This window comes from Elaeis guineensis, chromosome 16 (assembly GCF_000442705.2).
Source record: "Elaeis guineensis isolate ETL-2024a chromosome 16, EG11, whole genome shotgun sequence".
Taxonomy (NCBI): domain Eukaryota; kingdom Viridiplantae; phylum Streptophyta; class Magnoliopsida; order Arecales; family Arecaceae; genus Elaeis; species Elaeis guineensis.
In genome coordinates, this window is record NC_026008.2 from 38,924,230 (window position 1) to 38,942,549 (window position 18,320).

The window sequence follows — 18,320 nt, forward strand, 5'->3', positions numbered from 1 at the left end:
AGTGGCACCGACGGGGGTGGGGGGGCGGGTTGGTTGTGGTGAAGCCACGGGGAGGAAGAAGAAAAGGAAAAAAAGAACCGATGGTGGCACGGAGGCAGCGCAGGAGGCCAGATGGTGGCACACAGGAGGTGCAGGGGGCTGGGTAGTAGTGCGGGGAGCCGGGGGGAGGCTCGCGGAGGAGCCGCAGGTGGCACCGACGGGAGTAGGGGGGTTCGGCACAGTGAAGCAATGAGAAGGAAGAAGAAATCCAAAAAAAAATATTCTTTTAAGATGGCATGGAGGAGGGGCGGGAGGTCGAGTGGTGGCACAAGAGCCGAGGGGGAGGTGTGCGGACGAGCCGCCAGTGCCACCGACGGAGATGGGGGGTTTGGCATGGTGAAGCCATGGAAAGGAAGAAAAAATCCAAAAAAATATTTTTTTAAAATATAATAAAATATATAAAAATGATAATAGGTAATACCAAAAATGCTTCTTGTAATAAACTATAATAAAAGAGCACCGTAACAAAAGCCAACAAAAGATAGTGTTCGTTGTTCTTTATTCCTCCATTTTTCCTGCAATTGTAGATAGATAATTAGACAAAAACCTCTTGATTTTTCTTTCATTGCTCTCTCTTTCTCTCTCACAATCTGTAAAGAAGCTAAGCTTGATAAAAAGACTTGTGCTTTCAATTTTATTTATTTTTTAAGATCATAAATATGTTTGATCCCAATCTTCTCTATCATTTCTCGGATCTTTTTATGTTTTTTTGATTTTCTAATGTCTCTCGGATCCCCTTCAAATCTTTTGAAATTCTTATTAATTTATAACTCCTAAGAAATCACCCCTAGTATTCATAGAGGAAACAAATTATAGAGAATTTTTCATAAAGAAGAAGCATAGACTGAGAGGGACAGCAGTTATAGATCATTCTTCTCAGAATCCAGCAAGATTTTGCCATTGTTGATGGTAGTTTTGTGTTCAGATCTTTTAATTCTTCCCATTCTTTGTTCCTCTGGGCCGGGCTTGGGGTTCGTGAGCCCAAATTCGAGCTCTACACGAGCTTGATAAGGACTAGGCTCGGCCCAACCTACGCCCGTGCTTAGCTCAGCACGATGGGCCACCCAAGGCCGATCGAACCTAGCCTGGCATGATAGGCCATATCCATGGCGGGCCGGGCCTGGCTCGGCCCATCAAGCCAGGCACAATTAGAGCCATTACGAGCCTATCCAGGCTCGTAACGATAACATAAAGGGCAAATTTGTTTTTGAAAATTTTAAATGATAAAATTTCAAAAAAATATTACTTTTATCCTCCCCAACGGTCATATAACGGCTATATTTGAAGGTAGAAAGGTCATTTGATAATTTACATAACTTTTTCATAAAAAAAATTCAAAAGACTAATATATTTGCACAACGTATTGCAGCGGATAGTCCAACGTCAACGGCAATCAGATGGTAGTTCGTCTTCATCATCCTTGTCATTTGAATTAAACTTCTACCTCACTAATGACATCACTGCTGCCCTCAATCCCAATCAGCTCGATAATTTTGATATGCTGCAATGATGAAAATCGTAGCAAAATATCTTTTCGGTGCTTGCTACTATGGCATGAGACATCCTGGCCATAGCAATATTTGCTGTTGCATCAGAGCCTGTATTTAGCATCGATGGACGAGTCTTGGACGAGAAGAGAAGCAGCATGAACAAAATATTTGTAGAGATGTGTGTCTGCTTTGAGAATTGGCTAGATGTGGAGAGCCGACTCCAAGACATTGACGGACATCTAATAAGTTTCGAAGACGATATGAATACAACCACCACCAATGAATCCACAATCTCTATTATCGAGACAAGATTTTAATAGTTGTAATTTATAAACATATCAAGTTTCATTTCAATATGAATAAAAATTAGGATATATATTTTTTAATTATTTTTTTGAATCTTTATATTCTCTGTAATTTGAACAACAAGCAATTCAATTATCGATAAAAATTTTGAGATATTTTTTAATAATTTTTTTTATATGTATATTTCAATAATAATTTTTTTTTAAATTTTTTTCAAAACTAAAGGCTAAAAAATTAAACATGAATCATAAAAGTTAAAAATATTATTTTTTTAATTTAATATTAAATAAAAAATAAAAACGGACTTGACGGGCTTAGCATGGCCTAGGCCTACACAGGTCTAGACGGGTCCGGGTCGGGCCTATAAATTTGGGCCTTGGACTGGATCTAGAAAGATATTTTACTAAATGGGCCGGACCCGGCTCGACCCGTGAATAAACGAACTGGGTCTATCCCAGCCCGTCTATTTCTGGGCTTTTTCATGCCTGGGCCGGGCCTGGTCCGGTTCGATCCGTTGGCCTAGACTCTTTGAGCCACCATCACCTTTTGAATATAGGGATGGCAAAATCGATCCAACCCGATGGATATGCATCCTACTCAAATCCGATCAAACTCGAAAAATAAGATTTGACCGGATTTGGGTTCGGATTTGGATAAAACCCTAAAACTGTAGTACGGGTATGGATAGGGTATGGATAGTCCTGTTTTCTACTCAAACCCGAACCCGACCCGAATCTATGGATAATATCCGAATCCATACCCGAATATATATGTTTATAATTCTATTTTGATAATTTTATTTTGGTTGATAATATGCATAAAATTATTTTGGTTATTTGTATGTTCTATGTTGAATTATAATTTTATTTCTATGTTTGATTTCTATAAATCTAGACTTATAAATTATGTTCTATGTTGAATTGATAATTTTATTTTAATTGATAATATGCATAAAATTATTTTGGTTGTTTTTTTTTTAGTATGGGATAGGCATGGAGCGGATATGAATTGAGTATGGAGAAATGAATTATCCGTGAGTATCTCCGAATCCGTTGGGTATAAAAATGAGTATCTATTTTTTTATCCGATCGGATATTGGATCGGATTTAGATACAAAATATTAAATTCAGATTTAAAGATAGATAATACAATATCCAATCCAAATCCTATCCGTTGTCATTCCTAATTGAATAGAAGTTTGGGACCATTACAATCTCTTCCTCCACCTCTTCATTCCTCCTTTCCTGGTGCCACGTCTGCTCTGTCGCCACCGAAGAGGACCACCATGACCATCATCAGATCTCATCAATTGAAGGGGAAATCCTCCGTGAAGCCGAGGAATGGAAAAGCCGTCCTTGTAACAACCCACAAATCCAAAGCAGAAACATGGGAGGAGGAACAAGAGGAAAGAAAGCATGTCATGGAATCCATTTACTCGATCTCGCCCCCCAGCTGCATCCCGTGCCATGGAAGGTGGTAGCATAGACATCGGCGCCACCGATGGTCTCCGCCGCCTGCTCCGCCTTTAGGATGCGTGATGTTTGAGCTGCCGGTTGGAAGAAGATGAAATCGTTGGTGCTAAACCGGACAAATCAAAATCATATGTGGGTTAGCTTTCCTATTTATCAGTGTTTCTAAATTTTATGGACGCACAATATTTAACTAAAATTTTCTTAAAGTAATTAGTAAATATTTGGATCTAAAAATATATAGGGACATGCTTGAATAAGATTGACCAAATTTGAGCTTAGATTTAATCGGATCAAAACTGAACAATGGGTTCATATATTGATGATCCAAGACATTAGATGCGATCTACTATCTCAAAATTGATTATATATAAAAAATCATATGATTTGAAGATCTTTGACCTATGTATTAACGTCTTGATTGGAAGTTTGGAGAAGAAAAAAAAAATATTAGCAGAGAGAGAAAAGAAAAGAAAAAAAATATATATTTCTTTTCTCTTGATTGAAAATTAAAAAAAAAAATAAATAATTTTTCTGTCCTTAATTGAAAGCAAAGAAGAAAGAAAAGAAAGAAAATGTTACAACCTTCTTTTACTACTATACATTTGAAAGAAACCCAATAAACCTAAGAAATGAATCAAGAAAAGATCGTATCTTTTAATTTTTTTCATTTTTCCTTTCGTTGTCGCTGCTTTTTCCCATCCACGAAAGTTTCAATTGGATGGAAAACTTAGGTGGGGCACTTGAAATAAATATTAAGATTAAAATATAATATTAATTTTATTCTTCATTATTAAAAAAATAAGATAAATATTATAAAATATTTACTAACTTTCAATTTCTTTCTCTCCAAATTAATTCGATTTGAAAGAAAAAAAAATTATACATTTGAAAAAATTTGTAATCCCTCCATTTCTCTCTTTTTTTTTTATTTCTTTTATAAAAAACTCCCAACCAAAAAAATACTTTCTCTCTCATTCTTTTCTTTTCTCTTCTATTCTTCTCTCCCAACCAAGATGCAACTGATCAAAAAATACATTTAATTCAATTTTATTTAGATTATCTAATTTTTATCTACTTGATGCATAGATTAAAGATCTTTAAATTATATAAATTTTTTATACAAATAATTTTGAGATAGTAAATCACATTCAATAGTTTGAATCATTGATATAAAATTTTTATTATAAAATTTTAATCTGATCAGATATAAATTCAAATCCGATCAATATGATTATAATTTAACTCTATATACATATATGATTATTTATAAAATAATTGATATGATGACCAATATAGGGAAAAACTTCGCTTCGTTGAAATGAGTGAATCGCGGGCTCTGACTCTTTCGCCTGATTTTTTGAGGAGCTCTTTTCCTGAATAATACAAAAAAAAAACTTTTTTACCAAAATATATTCAAACCAAACTTATTTACCAAAGTGATGTGAGAGGGAAAAACGCCATTTTGAATGGCGTTTTTTCCCCTGCCACGTCACCCCCCATTTCCACGGCATCGTCCCAAAAAAAAAAAAAAGAAGAAGAAACGCCATTTGGAATGGCGCTTTTAAAAACGCCATTCCAAATGGCGTTTTCCAATTTTCCCACCCAAAAATAAAGGAAAAAATCGTGGGAAAATGAAAAATTATGTTTTTTAAAATTTGAAATTAGTAAATAAATTAAAAATTTTAATTTTGATTGAATTTTAAAATATAAAGATTTGAATTTGTAATTCATTAAAAAAATTAATTTAGATTTTTTATTTCAAATTTTTTTTAAAAGATGTCCAAAAAAATCTTAAGAAATTAAAAAAAAATTATCATAGAAAATAAAAAAAGAGAAAAAAATATGAAAGAAATAAAAATTTGAAATTAAATTGAAAAACATCATTCGAAATACTTGTCTTCAAAATTTTTAAGAAAATTAAAAATTATAAAATTTTTAAAAAATAAAAAAAAAGAATTATAATGTAAAAATAAAAAAGAATAAAATTTTAAAGATAAATTGAAATTAAAATATTATTTCAAATTACTTTCTCAAATAAAAAATAATAAATTAAAAAAAGATTCAAAAAAATTTTAAAAATAAGCTAAAAAAATTTTATAAAAATAAAATAAGTCTTTAAAAATGCCATTTTGTAAATTGAACTTTAGAAAAAATAATAATTTTTTAATTAAAGAAAAAGAATACGTAATAGAATGCTAAAAAGAAAAAAATGGAAGAGAAATGAAATTATAATTTCAAATGATAACTATTTTAAAATAAATAAAAAAAAGTATCATAGGAAAATAAAAAAATAACAATAAAATAAGAATTATAATTATAAATTTTAAAAAAATTTAATTTTAATTTAAATTAAAAATTATCATTTAAATTATTATTTTCATTATTTCATTTAATTTATTTATTAAAAGATTACAAATACATAATATAAAAAATTGTAAGAAAAGTAGATTTATATTTTTTAGTCGACCCCATGAATCGACTCATGGCTAAAAGAGTTTAACGGCACGCAAAATTTTTGACTGCGACACTCTGTGAGTCGATCCCTTGACTTTCTTTCTGGTAATTTTTATTTTTTAAATTTTTTAAATAGAGGAAGAGAGAGGAAGAGGGAGAGAGGAGGCAGCTCACCGTCGTGCTGTCGGAGAGACGCCGGAGTAGGGAGAAAGAAGAAGAGGGAGAAGGAGAGAAGAAGGGGGGAAAGGAGAAAACGCCGTTTCCTTCGGTGTTTTTTTATTCTTTTTCTTTTTTCTAAATTTTTTAAATTTTTTTTCATAATTTGTTTAATTATTTTTTTTAATTTATTAAATTTTTTAATGAGGATAGTAATTTGAATGATAATTTTTAATTGAAATTAAAGATAATTTTTTGTAATCTACTTTTGTAATCTACTTTTCTTACAATTTTTTATATTATGTATTTGTAATCTTTTAATAAATAAATTAAATGAAATAATGAAAATAATAATTTAAATGATAATTTTTAATTTAAATTAAAATTAAATTTCTTTAAAATTTATAATTATAATTCTTATTTTATTGTTATTTTTTTATTTTCCTATGATACTTTTTTTTATTTATTTTAAAATAGTTATCATTTGAAATTATAATTTCATTTCTCTTCCATTTTTTTCTTTTTAGCATTCTATTACGTATTCTTTTTCTTTAATTAAAAAATTATTATTTTTTCTAAAGTTCAATTTACAAAATGACGTTTTTAAAGACTTATTTTATTTTTATAAAATTTTTTTAGCCTATTTTTAAAATTTTTTGAATCTTTTTTTAATTTATTATTTTTTATTTGAGAAAGTAATTTGAAATAATATTTTAATTTCAATTTATCTTTAAAATTTTATTCTTTTTTATTTTTACATTATAATTCTTTTTTTTTATTTTTTAAAAATTTTATAATTTTTAATTTTCTTAAAAATTTTGAAGACAAGTATTTCGAATGATGTTTTTCAATTTAATTTCAAATTTTTATTTCTTTCATATTTTTTTCTCTTTTTTATTTTCTATGATAATTTTTTTTTAATTTCTTAAGATTTTTTTGGACATCTTTTAAAAAAAATTTGAAATAAAAAATCTAAATTAATTTTTTTAATGAATTACAAATTCAAATCTTTATATTTTAAAATTCAATCAAAATTAAAATTTTTAATTTATTTACTAATTTCAAATTTTAAAAAACATAATTTTTCATTTTTCCACGATTTTTTTCTTTATTTTTGGGTGGGAAAATTGGAAAACGCTATTTTGAATGGCGTTTTTAAAAACGCCATTCAAAATGGCGTTTTTAAAAGCGCCATTTGGAATGGCGTTTCTTCTTTTTTTTTTTTTTTTTTTGGGACGATGCCACCGTGGAAATGGGGGGTGACGTGGCAGGGGAAAAAACGCCATTCAAAATGGCATTTTTCCCTCTCACATCATTTTGGTAAATAAGTTTGGTTTGAATATATTTTGGTAAAAAAATTTTTTTTTTGTATTATTCGAGAAAAGAGCTCTTTTTTGAGGATGAGGGCTGAGGACCCGACAAGATTTTGCCAGAGTTTTATTGCAGATGCATTGAAGAAGAAAAGGGGCAAGCAAACATCGCTTGTTGTGTCAGCTCGATGGTACCCTCAATAAAGGTATCCATGCAACCTATCTGAACGAAAGCAAACATGTATGCTGGCATGGCACATCTTTTAGTTCGATGTAACATAATAGAAGATAACGGTGATTATTTTAATGCCATCATCCTGAAATCTAAATGCAAACCGCTGCAATTACACCACAGACGCTTGTAGGTTACAGTGACAAGTGGAGAAAGATCACTTCAGAATTTTGTTTTTTTGTTTTTTTGATAAAGATTTTAGAATTTTGTTGGAACGTGTGATGGTGACCTCAGCAGCATCCCTTCTCTTCACTTTATGCACCATCAAAGGTTCCACCCCGCACTTTTAAGTAGGCGAGGAAGGTGCCAGAATTGATAAATAGACCTAGTCGGGGAAGGGGAAAAAAAACAACAAAAGCTTACAAAAGGAACCCACTCGAGCTTTACAATGAATTCACAGCATTGCGGGCGCCTCCGAAACAATAATTTGCCTGACACTATCTTTTCACTCGCATCTTTTAGAGGAGATGAATAAATGCTTAAATGACAGTACTGTATTCCTGATCATGCTAAGGCACAAAGGACCTGTCTTGACTTCTCAGCTAAAAGCTTCAGCTCTTGCAGAAGGCATGAAGAGTGTCATCAAGGGCCTTCCTGTCATAGTCGCCAGTGAAAACACAATTGCCCAGAGGACCCTTAAGAAGGATGAGCCTTAGCAATCCATCAGCCACCTTTTTATCAACCTACAACCCCAAATGGTTCCAAAGTTTAGAATCAAGAATTGCCGGAAGAAATGGAAAAGAGCATGCAACACTTACAGCCATGGCAGTTTTGAACTTCTCCACTGTCATTATCTCAGGTGGTGATGTTGGAAGCTTAGCCTGCTGTAGGATGTTAAGGGCCCGCTCCACTATTGAATCATCAATCCAGCCTAGACGACGGGACATGTCAACTGCCATCACCTATAAAAAACATAAAAATTAATTTAAAATAACTGATTGAATTTGTAAATGTAAGAAACAAAGAGCGTTGGCTCTATCACCATTCCAGCTGCAACAGCTTCCCCATGGAGCCACTGTCCATAGCCAAAGCCTGTCTCAATAGCCTGAAATGAAAAGTATCGACATGAGAACGTCATGCATTTGATAAGTAAACAGCTGGAAGTTGCACATCGTGGAAAGGAATGAATGTTACGGACAAGAAGATTTTTAAAAAAAAAAAAAAAGAAGGTGACAAATTTTGTTAAATAGAAGAATAATCATTTCTTATTTACACACAGTCAGTAAACCTTCAAAACAGCAAATGAAGTTGAAGAATTATGAATACTTAATTAAAGAAAAAAAATTTCCCAGATGTTTTGGTCAGTAGCAATATATAATATTCCCCAAAAAAAGGAAGATTTGTACATTTTTTCCAAAAAGAAGTCATAACTTAGAATTTCCATCTGCACCATGAAGAGCATGCTTTAAAGTTTAAACTGATAGATCTGCTGAGGACTAAATTAGTAGCCGACTATGAGGTGAGATGGTTACTTTTAAACTGATAGCTATAAGAGCAGCCCTCGTGTAACACAGAAATCTTGACATAATTAAGTGCCAACGCTCCTGTTGCTTCCTTTACAGCTGGCACAGTAGTTGCCAAACTGAGGAGCAAGAGGAAAGTTATATATCAGCTATATTCATTTAGACAGTAATATTTGCTTTACCAAACGATCCTCCATCAAATATTGAAATGCCCACCGAGTTAAAAGCAAGGCCGTGTTTGGTGTTGCTTAATGAACATCCTTTTGCAACTTTTAAAGTGATTAAAAAAAATAAAAAGTGTTTAGTAAAATCATCTAAGAAGTGTTTCTACAAGAAGCAAAAGTAAAAATGCACTTCTATAAGAAGCTAGGAAAACTATCTTCTAGCTTCTTTTATAAGATTGCTCCATGTCTTTCAAATATGGCAAGCCCCCCTATAAGATGTAGTTATACAAATGTGATAACCAAACTCCAAATATATCAAAAAGTAATTTCTAGAGTTAAATGAATCCAATTTTCAAGAAAATGACTTTTTTAAAGCAGAAGAAACACCCACTGTATCCTAAATCAGTTTGCTGGATGATTCATGTCCACCAGGGCATAAACTAAAAAACTGTTCTAATATCATATTTTCTGCAAGGCACAATATAACAATCCATTTTAAGCTCAAGGTATGACCCTATGTTTAGATTTGTCACATTGATTTCTTAAATTCCAGTTCAACAGACTACAAATTTAGTCATATTTTTGATAATAAAAGGAAATTACCAAATTAGCAAAGCACCTTTCACCTACAAACCCATCTAACTGAGGTAAAATTTGTAAAGCTTATACAGCTTTGTAGTACAGGAGAAAAGCATATATCAACCAGTTTAACTAGTAGGAAATAATTTAGAGGAATGATTTCAAGCAAGGTCTAAAGCATCAGTACCACTACTTGACTGGTACTACCATACAAATATATGATCACTTGCTGTTGGCATAGCAAAAAATTAGGGTGCTACATGTGTTGGTACATTACCAGCACAAGGAGCATAACTGTATTGGTACCTTAAAGATCCAATATGGCCAGTATGTGTCGGTGCTCAAATTTTTTGCATTAGATATATTGCTTTTAACAACGAATCATTATAACAGTAAATAGTTGACCAGCAATAACCATAACCAACAGCCTCATCCCATTTCTTGGCAAATAACATAAAGTTTAGCAAATTCACTTTTTCTAATATTGAATTTTTTTGATACCGGTGGATCATGACAAGCAAGATCCATATACCTACATTAGATTTGGGTGAGGCTAAGGAATTGCTCAGGATTCAAAATGAAATTGGTGTATTACCTTCTCAATAATGGGCCAATACTATTTAAAAAGTGAAATTACCATACAAGCATGGGATCTAAAAGCACAACAAATATATAAGTATTATAGTAAAGCATTCCTTAGATTAAATCGACACACAAGAGCAGCATGCATTCACAATAAAATCCAGAGATATGAAATATGAAAGAAAAGGTTATCTTTCAAGCAATGATTGCCGAGCTGCCTTGAATCGAGCGGTTCCTGCAGGTGTTTTTTTTTTTTTGGTTGTTGGGGGGTTGGGGTACTAAACAAGATTGAGCTGTTATCAGAATAGTTCAGCAGGTCAATCACGTTCCCTCTTTTTATTTCTTTATGCAAACTCCTCCACCTCCGCTTCTCGACTCTTCGACTCTTCGACTCTTCTCCCCCCCTCTCCCGCTCTCGGTTCCCCTCTGCCTCCCCTCTTGATTCAAGTTTCCTCTCCCATTCGCCCCCTATCAATTCTCCACAACCACCAGATCGGCTGTGATCATCTCAACACCAATGCAACGACCATCGTGGCTAGCGTGAGAGTTCCTAATCAGCACAAAAACACTACCACCACAACCTCCACTGGTCGTGATGAAGATCCTCCGCCACCGCCTCCACCATCATGTCCCTACTGCCTCTGGCCTGTACCCTACTCTTGATTGGTGCCTCATTGGTCTGGTGAGTCCTCTCTCTCCCCCTCCCTCTGGTTTTGATTGGTATCCGGCAGGGTTTGCCATACCAGGCCAAACCGTCCGTATGGGGCGTGCCGAACCGTCCCAACGGGGAACCGAGACGGTTTCGGCATGCAAAACGATACATGCCATTTTCGAGAAGAAAAAGAGAGGAAGAGAGAGAAATAGAGAGAGAGAGGGAGGGACGAAGAAAAAAAGGAAGGGGATCCGCCGGAGGGGCCGTCGGAGACCCTCTGGCGGGCAGCGATGGCCGTCGAGCGGCGAAACGGCCTCCCGCGGCTCCGCACGGAGAACAGGGGAGGATTGTCCCTGTTTCTCGGATTTTTTTTTTAAAAAGCTTTTTCAAAACAAAGTCGGCAAGTGGTTTGCCGACTTCACTTAATTAAGTCAGCAAACCACTTGCCGACTTCATTTTGAAAAAGCTTTTTAAAAAAAAAATCGAGAAACAAGGGCGGATCGCCCATGTTCCCCGCACGGAGCCGCGGGAGGCCGTTCCGCCGCTCGACGGCCACGGCTGTCCGCCGGAGGGCCTCCGACGGCCCCTCCGGCGGATCCTCTTCTTTCTTTTTCTTCCTCCCTCCCTCTCTCTCTCTATTTCTCTCTCTTTCTCTCTTTTTCTTTCCCGATTTCCTTCATCGGTTCGCCTCGGTTCGGAACGGAATGGAGGCGTGCCGTATCGTACCGCTGGCCGGCTGATCCGGCCATCGGTACCGGTACAGAAAACCTTGGTATCCGGTCTCCGACTCGACGCTTCCATTGGGTCAAGCAGGTCTCCTCTCCCCCCTCCCCTCCCTCTCCCTCTCTTTGGTTCCGATATGCATCAGGTTAATATTGTACATACCAGTACCTATACTGAGCTGTTCGCCAAACGGTATGGCCTTCGATATTGGTTTAGTGAACCTACTTTTGAGTGTCTACAACATCAAAAAAAAAGCTAATAAGTTCTAGGCCCCCTTCCAAGCCCTCAGATCTAGCATTTCTTGATTCACCCTCCATAATTACATTATTACATGGCATGACTTAATTTTGGAGAAAGGTTCTGTTTTCCTTGTCACAAGTTTTTTTCCCTTCTTTTACTAAAAAAATGGAAAAGATTTAATGATTACGGTAAAGTGAAACTTCATTAAAAAGTGAACAATATTATAGGTCTGAAGTAGCTACAATTGGTTGAATATGAGCCGAGTTTCACTTTTGGAACATGTTCAAGTCCGACCTTAGGTGGAAACTTCTAGGAGTTTTGAATTGTTCTGCCACATTTTGAACAAACAAGCTAAGCCTATAAGTTTTTTTTTCTTCAAAAAGCTAAAATAACAACAAAAAAAAAAAAAAAAAAAATGAAACAACAAACTCGACGAACATATGGTTAAAACTTCCACTCTTCTATGAAGTCGGAACACTACTAAATTTTAATGCTTTGCCTCGACCAAGGAAACATCTAATATCAGCTATCAAGAAGAAAAAATGACTATTGTATGATTATAGATTTGAAGGGCACCTTTGAACATACAAAAACACATTTACATAAAGATTAACTGGAATAAAAGGTCCACAATTTCTTCAGGGAATAGAATGAAACTGAAAAAGAGGCAAATCGAGGAAGCCATTATATCCCTCAAATAAAAATGACTAACTTGGACGGGAACAGGCTCAAGACCACAGAGATCAAGTTTGAGCTTTATAGTCTTTGGCCCAATCACTAATCAGCCTAGGCAAATCAGCCTAGCTGCCTAGGCTCTTAACTGTATATAAAGTTCTATCAGATTTTATGTCACTAAGTTTAGTTTGAGCTGCAAAAAGTTAATTGTTGAAATGATCTTATCATCTTCCTCACTTGCAACTAAACAACGAAAATGCAGATGGAAATTAAAAGGAATTGGCCAGATAGGAGAGAGACAAGGGAAAAGTAAAAAAAAGTTGGAAATCACCCCCTTAAGTACTCTCTCACCTTGCAATATTATAGCCTCAAAGGCTGCACACCCCTGACTTATAATACCTCCTTTTCATCTGCTTTACAGCCATCAAGACAGTGCCCATTTTCTCTCCACCTCTCTTGCATGGACACACCATGGCTAAACCATAGGTTGTCCAAGTAATCCAAATGAGGTGACGAACTCCAAAAGTTCTACCTCAAACACAATTAAATGGAAAAAAATGCAGCATTTTATATAATAATACAACATGCGGTATCACTTAGAAACTTACAAAAGAATTATCTCAATTACCAGCAACAAGCAACCAAGCTTCGCAATCCTGATATCAGACCACATACCAGTAGGAGACCAATGCAACACGGTACCAATACTGTACCATATCGAACCATATCAGTACACCAAAAAAAATAAATTTTTTTACTAAAAATAAAATAAATATCAAAAAAATCAAAAAGTTATGCCGTTACATAGATCTGACTTAGATCTATCTAATATAACAAAATCATGCCAAAAATACAAATTTTTGGGATGATTTACCCATATTTTCAAATTTTGTCATTTATGTTATGTAATAGAAAAAGAAAAAGGATGAGGGAAATACTGAGATCCAACCTCATGCTTAGCATTCCATTCTCTCCTCTTTTCTCCTATTTTCCCCTTTTCTCCTTTTCTTTTCTCCTATCGTCCTCTTTTTCTTCTCTCTTACCTTGAAATGGAGGGAGAAAAGAGTGTTAGGCCCTTTCTCCTTGAATAATTGAGGCCCGAACCTATGCAGGGCCCTTACTAGGCCAAGCTGCTCAGAACTGCTTTTCCAAGCAGGTCAACCTGGTAAGGACTAGTTCACACCAATTCAAGCATAAACCCACATCAAGAACATGAACCATCCCAATTTGTGATTGGTATTGTATGATATTGACAGGACCAGGCGACTTTTGGTCCGATATTGTATACCACGCAGGCAATAATTTCACAACACCAATAGGTGCATCTCCACTTTGCTCAACCTACTCTAATTCCATAAGGTACAACTTTATCTATATTTTTATTCCACTAAAACAGGGAGTCTCCTATCTTTACCCCACTCGAGTCTTTGCACAAAAGAAATCCTTACTATATATGCTTTTATTAAAATAGTTTAATATCCTTGTACTAATAGCTTTTCCATAATTTGACATACACCAAGAAAACTAGGGCTGCTCAAGACTTATTTGCAGATGAAAAATAAGATCTGCCTTCAGATATAATAATTAACTCTGTTTTATGCCAAGAATGACAGTAATTAACAGAAAAATTGAAAATAAAGGCAACAATAAATAAGTAGAAAAGAAGAAAGGGATGTCAAGAGAATACATAATATAGGGAATAGGATAAAGAAGAGCCTATGCTCCTTGTTCTTTGTTTTCTTGCTAAAATCTTCAAATACCATACTCCAACTCGAGATTCCATTAACATATTTATAGACTCCTTCAGCTAGCAATTCTTTCCTAATCTGAAGTCATTATAGGTCCCAACTATAACTCAAATTAAGAAAGAATTAGCAATCTAAGGAATGACCAAATCATAAGGGAATCCTGATCAAACCGGGAAAAATATTCTAGCTAAAAGGGGCTCAAGCAAAGAAAACTTGGGGCCAAGTAATGGCCAGTGAGGCCTGCATTGACTAGGCTTTTATTAGGACCAGTTTTTGTTTATCCGGACCACATCACGGTTCCTATTGAAAATTATTATTCCCCGCAAGCTTTTCCAAAAATTAGTAACTATCTCCCACATGGTAGTAAAAATGTACGCCCTAATCAATGGCTCAAACTTCAAGTTTCTTTGATGCATAAGCCCTTGCTTCTCCAGTGCAATTAGATAAACATCTTAACTAACATATCTTGTAAAAATTGGACTTGTTAACTTGAAATAGGATTTAACATGATCTACAACATTCTGAAAATGGAAATTTAGCACATGAAATTACATATGAAGAGCCAGAGACAATATTAGCATAAAGTGAATAAGAAACAGAAGATCATATACAAAATTGGTGGCAAACTCAACACTCACATGACCAAATGTATGACCCAAGTTCAAGGTTGCCCGCAGCCCACTTTCTTTCTCATCCAAGGCAACGACCTCAGCTTTGTTTTCGCATGATCTCTTGATAGCATATGCCAAGGCGCTCGGGTCCCTGCAACATTCACACACACAAATAGATGAGCTTCATTTTGATGAAACTCTCAAATGGAATCACTAAAAGGTCTAGTTATGTAAGTTAACCCTTTCCCAACCTTTCTAATTTTGTTAATTGAATAATACTAAAACAGTTAAAAAGTGATGAAAACTGAACTTAACAAAAAACTTCAAAATGGCAAAGGCTAGTGAGAAAACACTGAAATTTTATGGTGTCAAGCTAGAGCAAGCAAGATAAGCTAAAATTTATCTTACTTGGTCTACAATAGTTAAAGAAAATACAACTTTGACAACTTTATTGTCATAAGTTTCACAACAAGTGTGATAGATATGTAAGATTTGAGTGGTTGTAGGGAATGAAATTGGAAAGTCTCAAAACTCAGCAAAATAGTTATAGTGGTATTAAAGAGATTCTGGAATGTGATATCATCCTGTTTCTGAAAATGCTCCCAATTGACAGAGGAGTGGATACCCACAACAGCTATCCTAGCTTGTTTGCCAATTTATTTCACATGCTATTTAGATCTTAAAAAGGTGGTTTATGTAGTATTAAAAAGCTTAAGGAAGATTGTTATAAGTTGCAATGACCTAAAATTTTATCAAACAACATTCACGATAGTTAGGCTTCCTAAAAGATCCTTAAAGGTTGAGCATTTGGAGTTTTTGGAGTTAAGAATTTTCAATAATACCTTACTAGAGAACTGTCACTAAAAGGTTTCTTTATTATGGCAAGCATAGTATTTGGTCACTCCTGAATTCTACATTTGGTACCTAAGAAGTACAAGGGAGTCGAGGGACCCCACTATGTCCAATGCATTTAACTGTTTTAGAAAAGACTCTGTTGAAGTTTGATGTCTATCACAGAAAAGTTTGAACTTTGTTTGAATGTGTACTGCTTTTTGGTCATAGCTTCTGATATCGACTGGTCTTAATGCTGATCAAAACTGTGACGATGGTATGCGAGCACTTCAGAAACTGGAGATTGGTTATAAAGGTTTTGTTGTTCATGTCTCTTTCATCAACAAAGATCAAAGTTGTCTGGAGATATATGGTAGATTGTAATTCAAGCAAAGCAAAATTGGGCAAAGTCACAAAGGAATTGCATATCAAGGACTTGAAGTAGGTTGTTCATATTTTAATTATCTCAGACAACACATTGCAATAAGTTGGTATAAAAAGGGGACATACAAGCCATGACAGCAATACAGAGAGTTGCAAAGGAGTAGCATAATCCCCTAAGTAATCTTCTCATGATGGGATTATCTTTGCTTTTGCTGTTTGCACTCTATCCTTCGGCTGTAACATATGTGAATTTTCATTTCTTGATCAAGTCTCTTTACCAAATAAAATAAATAAAAGTGCCAAGGGAAATGCAATGTTGGAGACAAATAAGCACCTATCTGAAAACATTTTACCTTATTCTAGTTTGCAAGAACTACTATTTATTTGCAATAAAGATAATATATTCATAATCATACCTTCCTATCAGTGCCTGCATGTTCTTTTCTTGCCATTCAAAGAAATCTGCATCTCTAATGAGCCCATACTTCACCACTTCTGCTATACCCGAAGCCAGTTCCCGATCAGGCAACGTATTTAGAGTGTCAGTGTCTATAAGTACAGACTGTGGCTGGTAAAAGGCGCCAATCAAGTTTTTCCCCAATGGATGGTTTATTCCAGTTTTCCCCCCAACTGATGAATCCACCTAAATCATACAAGCATCAATTTTTCTTAAGAATCTCCACTTAAAAGTAAATAATTACTTCAGCATGAAAACTAGATCCCTGAGTACCTGAGCCATTAGAGTAGTTGGAATCTGTATGAAATTAACACCACGTAGAAAGGCAGCAGCAGCAAAGCCACACATATCACCGATGACTCCACCACCCAGTGCCACAAAGGTACAGCGCCGATCCATCCTAGACTCTATGGCCTTATCAAAGACCTTCATCAATGTTTCCTGGATGAAACCCAACCAATAACTGGTTTACAATACTTAAAACACAATTGGAAGGATCAAAAGAAAAAAGAACAGGTTTTTCCAAATGACCAACCATGTCCTTGTATGCTTCCCCGTCAGGTAAAATCACACTCTCAACTGAAATATTCGAATTCCCATGAGTCAACGCTTTGATAACTTTGTCAAGATACAGTGGCGCAATCGTGGTGTTAGTTACGACCAGAACCCTCTTCCCATGAACATGCCTAAATTTAAGGAAAAAACCGAAGAAATCATGTAAGAAAACAATAATCCAGGAAACTTAAACAGACGAAAGACCGGATTTTTAAGCGAGATGGGTACCTCTGGAGAAGATCGGGTTCGTCGAGCAGGCCCGAGCCGATGTAGATCGGATAGCTCCGGTTCCCAAGATCGACCTCCACGATCGTGGAAACTCTGGAATCCGTCTTCTGCGGCGTCCCCTCCATCACCGGCACGGCGCTCGCGGAGATTCTCGAACGATTCGGAACGGACCGCAGGGAGATCGATGGAGACGCGAGGAAGGGGAGGTCAAGCCTGCGGCGGCGGATGGAGAGGACGGCACGGTGGCCGGAGACCGAGCCGGAGAGGCGGGGGTCGGAGAGCTTGGGGCAGGAGAGGAGAGAGGAGCGGATTGAAGATGTGGAGGCCGCCATGGATTAGGGTTACGGTCAGGTTTAGGGTTAGGACCAGGGTTTGGAAGCAAGGAGGGGCGAAGGGTTTGTCGCTGGCCTCCGTCGTCGCTGGTGCCCACCATCGCTTGGCCCTTTAGATGTGCGGGGTTGTTGGGGAGGAGGCGGGTAGGTGAGGCGTATGGAAGCGTGAGAAGATTCCCACACGTGCCGCGAATGGCTATACTACGTATGCATGTTTACAAAAAAAAAAAGAAAAAAAAAAAAAAGGAAAATGAAGAAGAAGAAGAAGGAAAGAAAGACGCAGACTCGTAATCTAATGTCGTTGCCGTTCATTTTCCTTTTCACGCAAGTTGTAGACTTGTAGGCTGCTTTTGGTTCGGGATAACAAATAGAAATAGTAAAAAATTATATATATGAAAATAACTATTATTATTATTATTATTATTATTTATTTTTTAAAAAATAAAAAATATATCTTGAAAATAACTTTGTATGTTAATTTTTTATTTGTGCAAAACCACTTTCGTTGGGGCATAGTTGTGATAGGTTTTCATCGAGCCTAGCTAGTTTCTTGATTATATATTTTTTTTTTTTCTGCAAAACTTCAGAGTGAAATCAGCAATAAACTGAGATAGAGAACTGAAAGTTGTGCCAATGT

At 35.5% G+C, this 18,320-nt stretch overlaps 1 protein-coding gene across 1 annotated transcript; it reads right to left on the reverse strand.

The window, feature by feature from the left end:
* Positions 1 to 7,620: 7,620 nt before the first annotated feature.
* Positions 7,621 to 17,803, reverse strand: LOC105059639 (3-dehydroquinate synthase, chloroplastic). The gene is made up of 8 exons (XM_010943015.4): positions 17,352 to 17,803; positions 17,104 to 17,254; positions 16,842 to 17,009; positions 16,528 to 16,754; positions 14,924 to 15,047; positions 8,442 to 8,504; positions 8,218 to 8,361; positions 7,621 to 8,142 (listed from the first exon to the last, which is right to left on the reverse strand). Exons 1-8 carry the CDS (start codon positions 17,681 to 17,683, stop codon positions 8,011 to 8,013), a joined length of 1,341 nt encoding a protein of 446 aa, XP_010941317.1. The 5' UTR covers positions 17,684 to 17,803; the 3' UTR covers positions 7,621 to 8,010.
* Between the last annotated feature and the right edge of the window lie 517 nt (positions 17,804 to 18,320).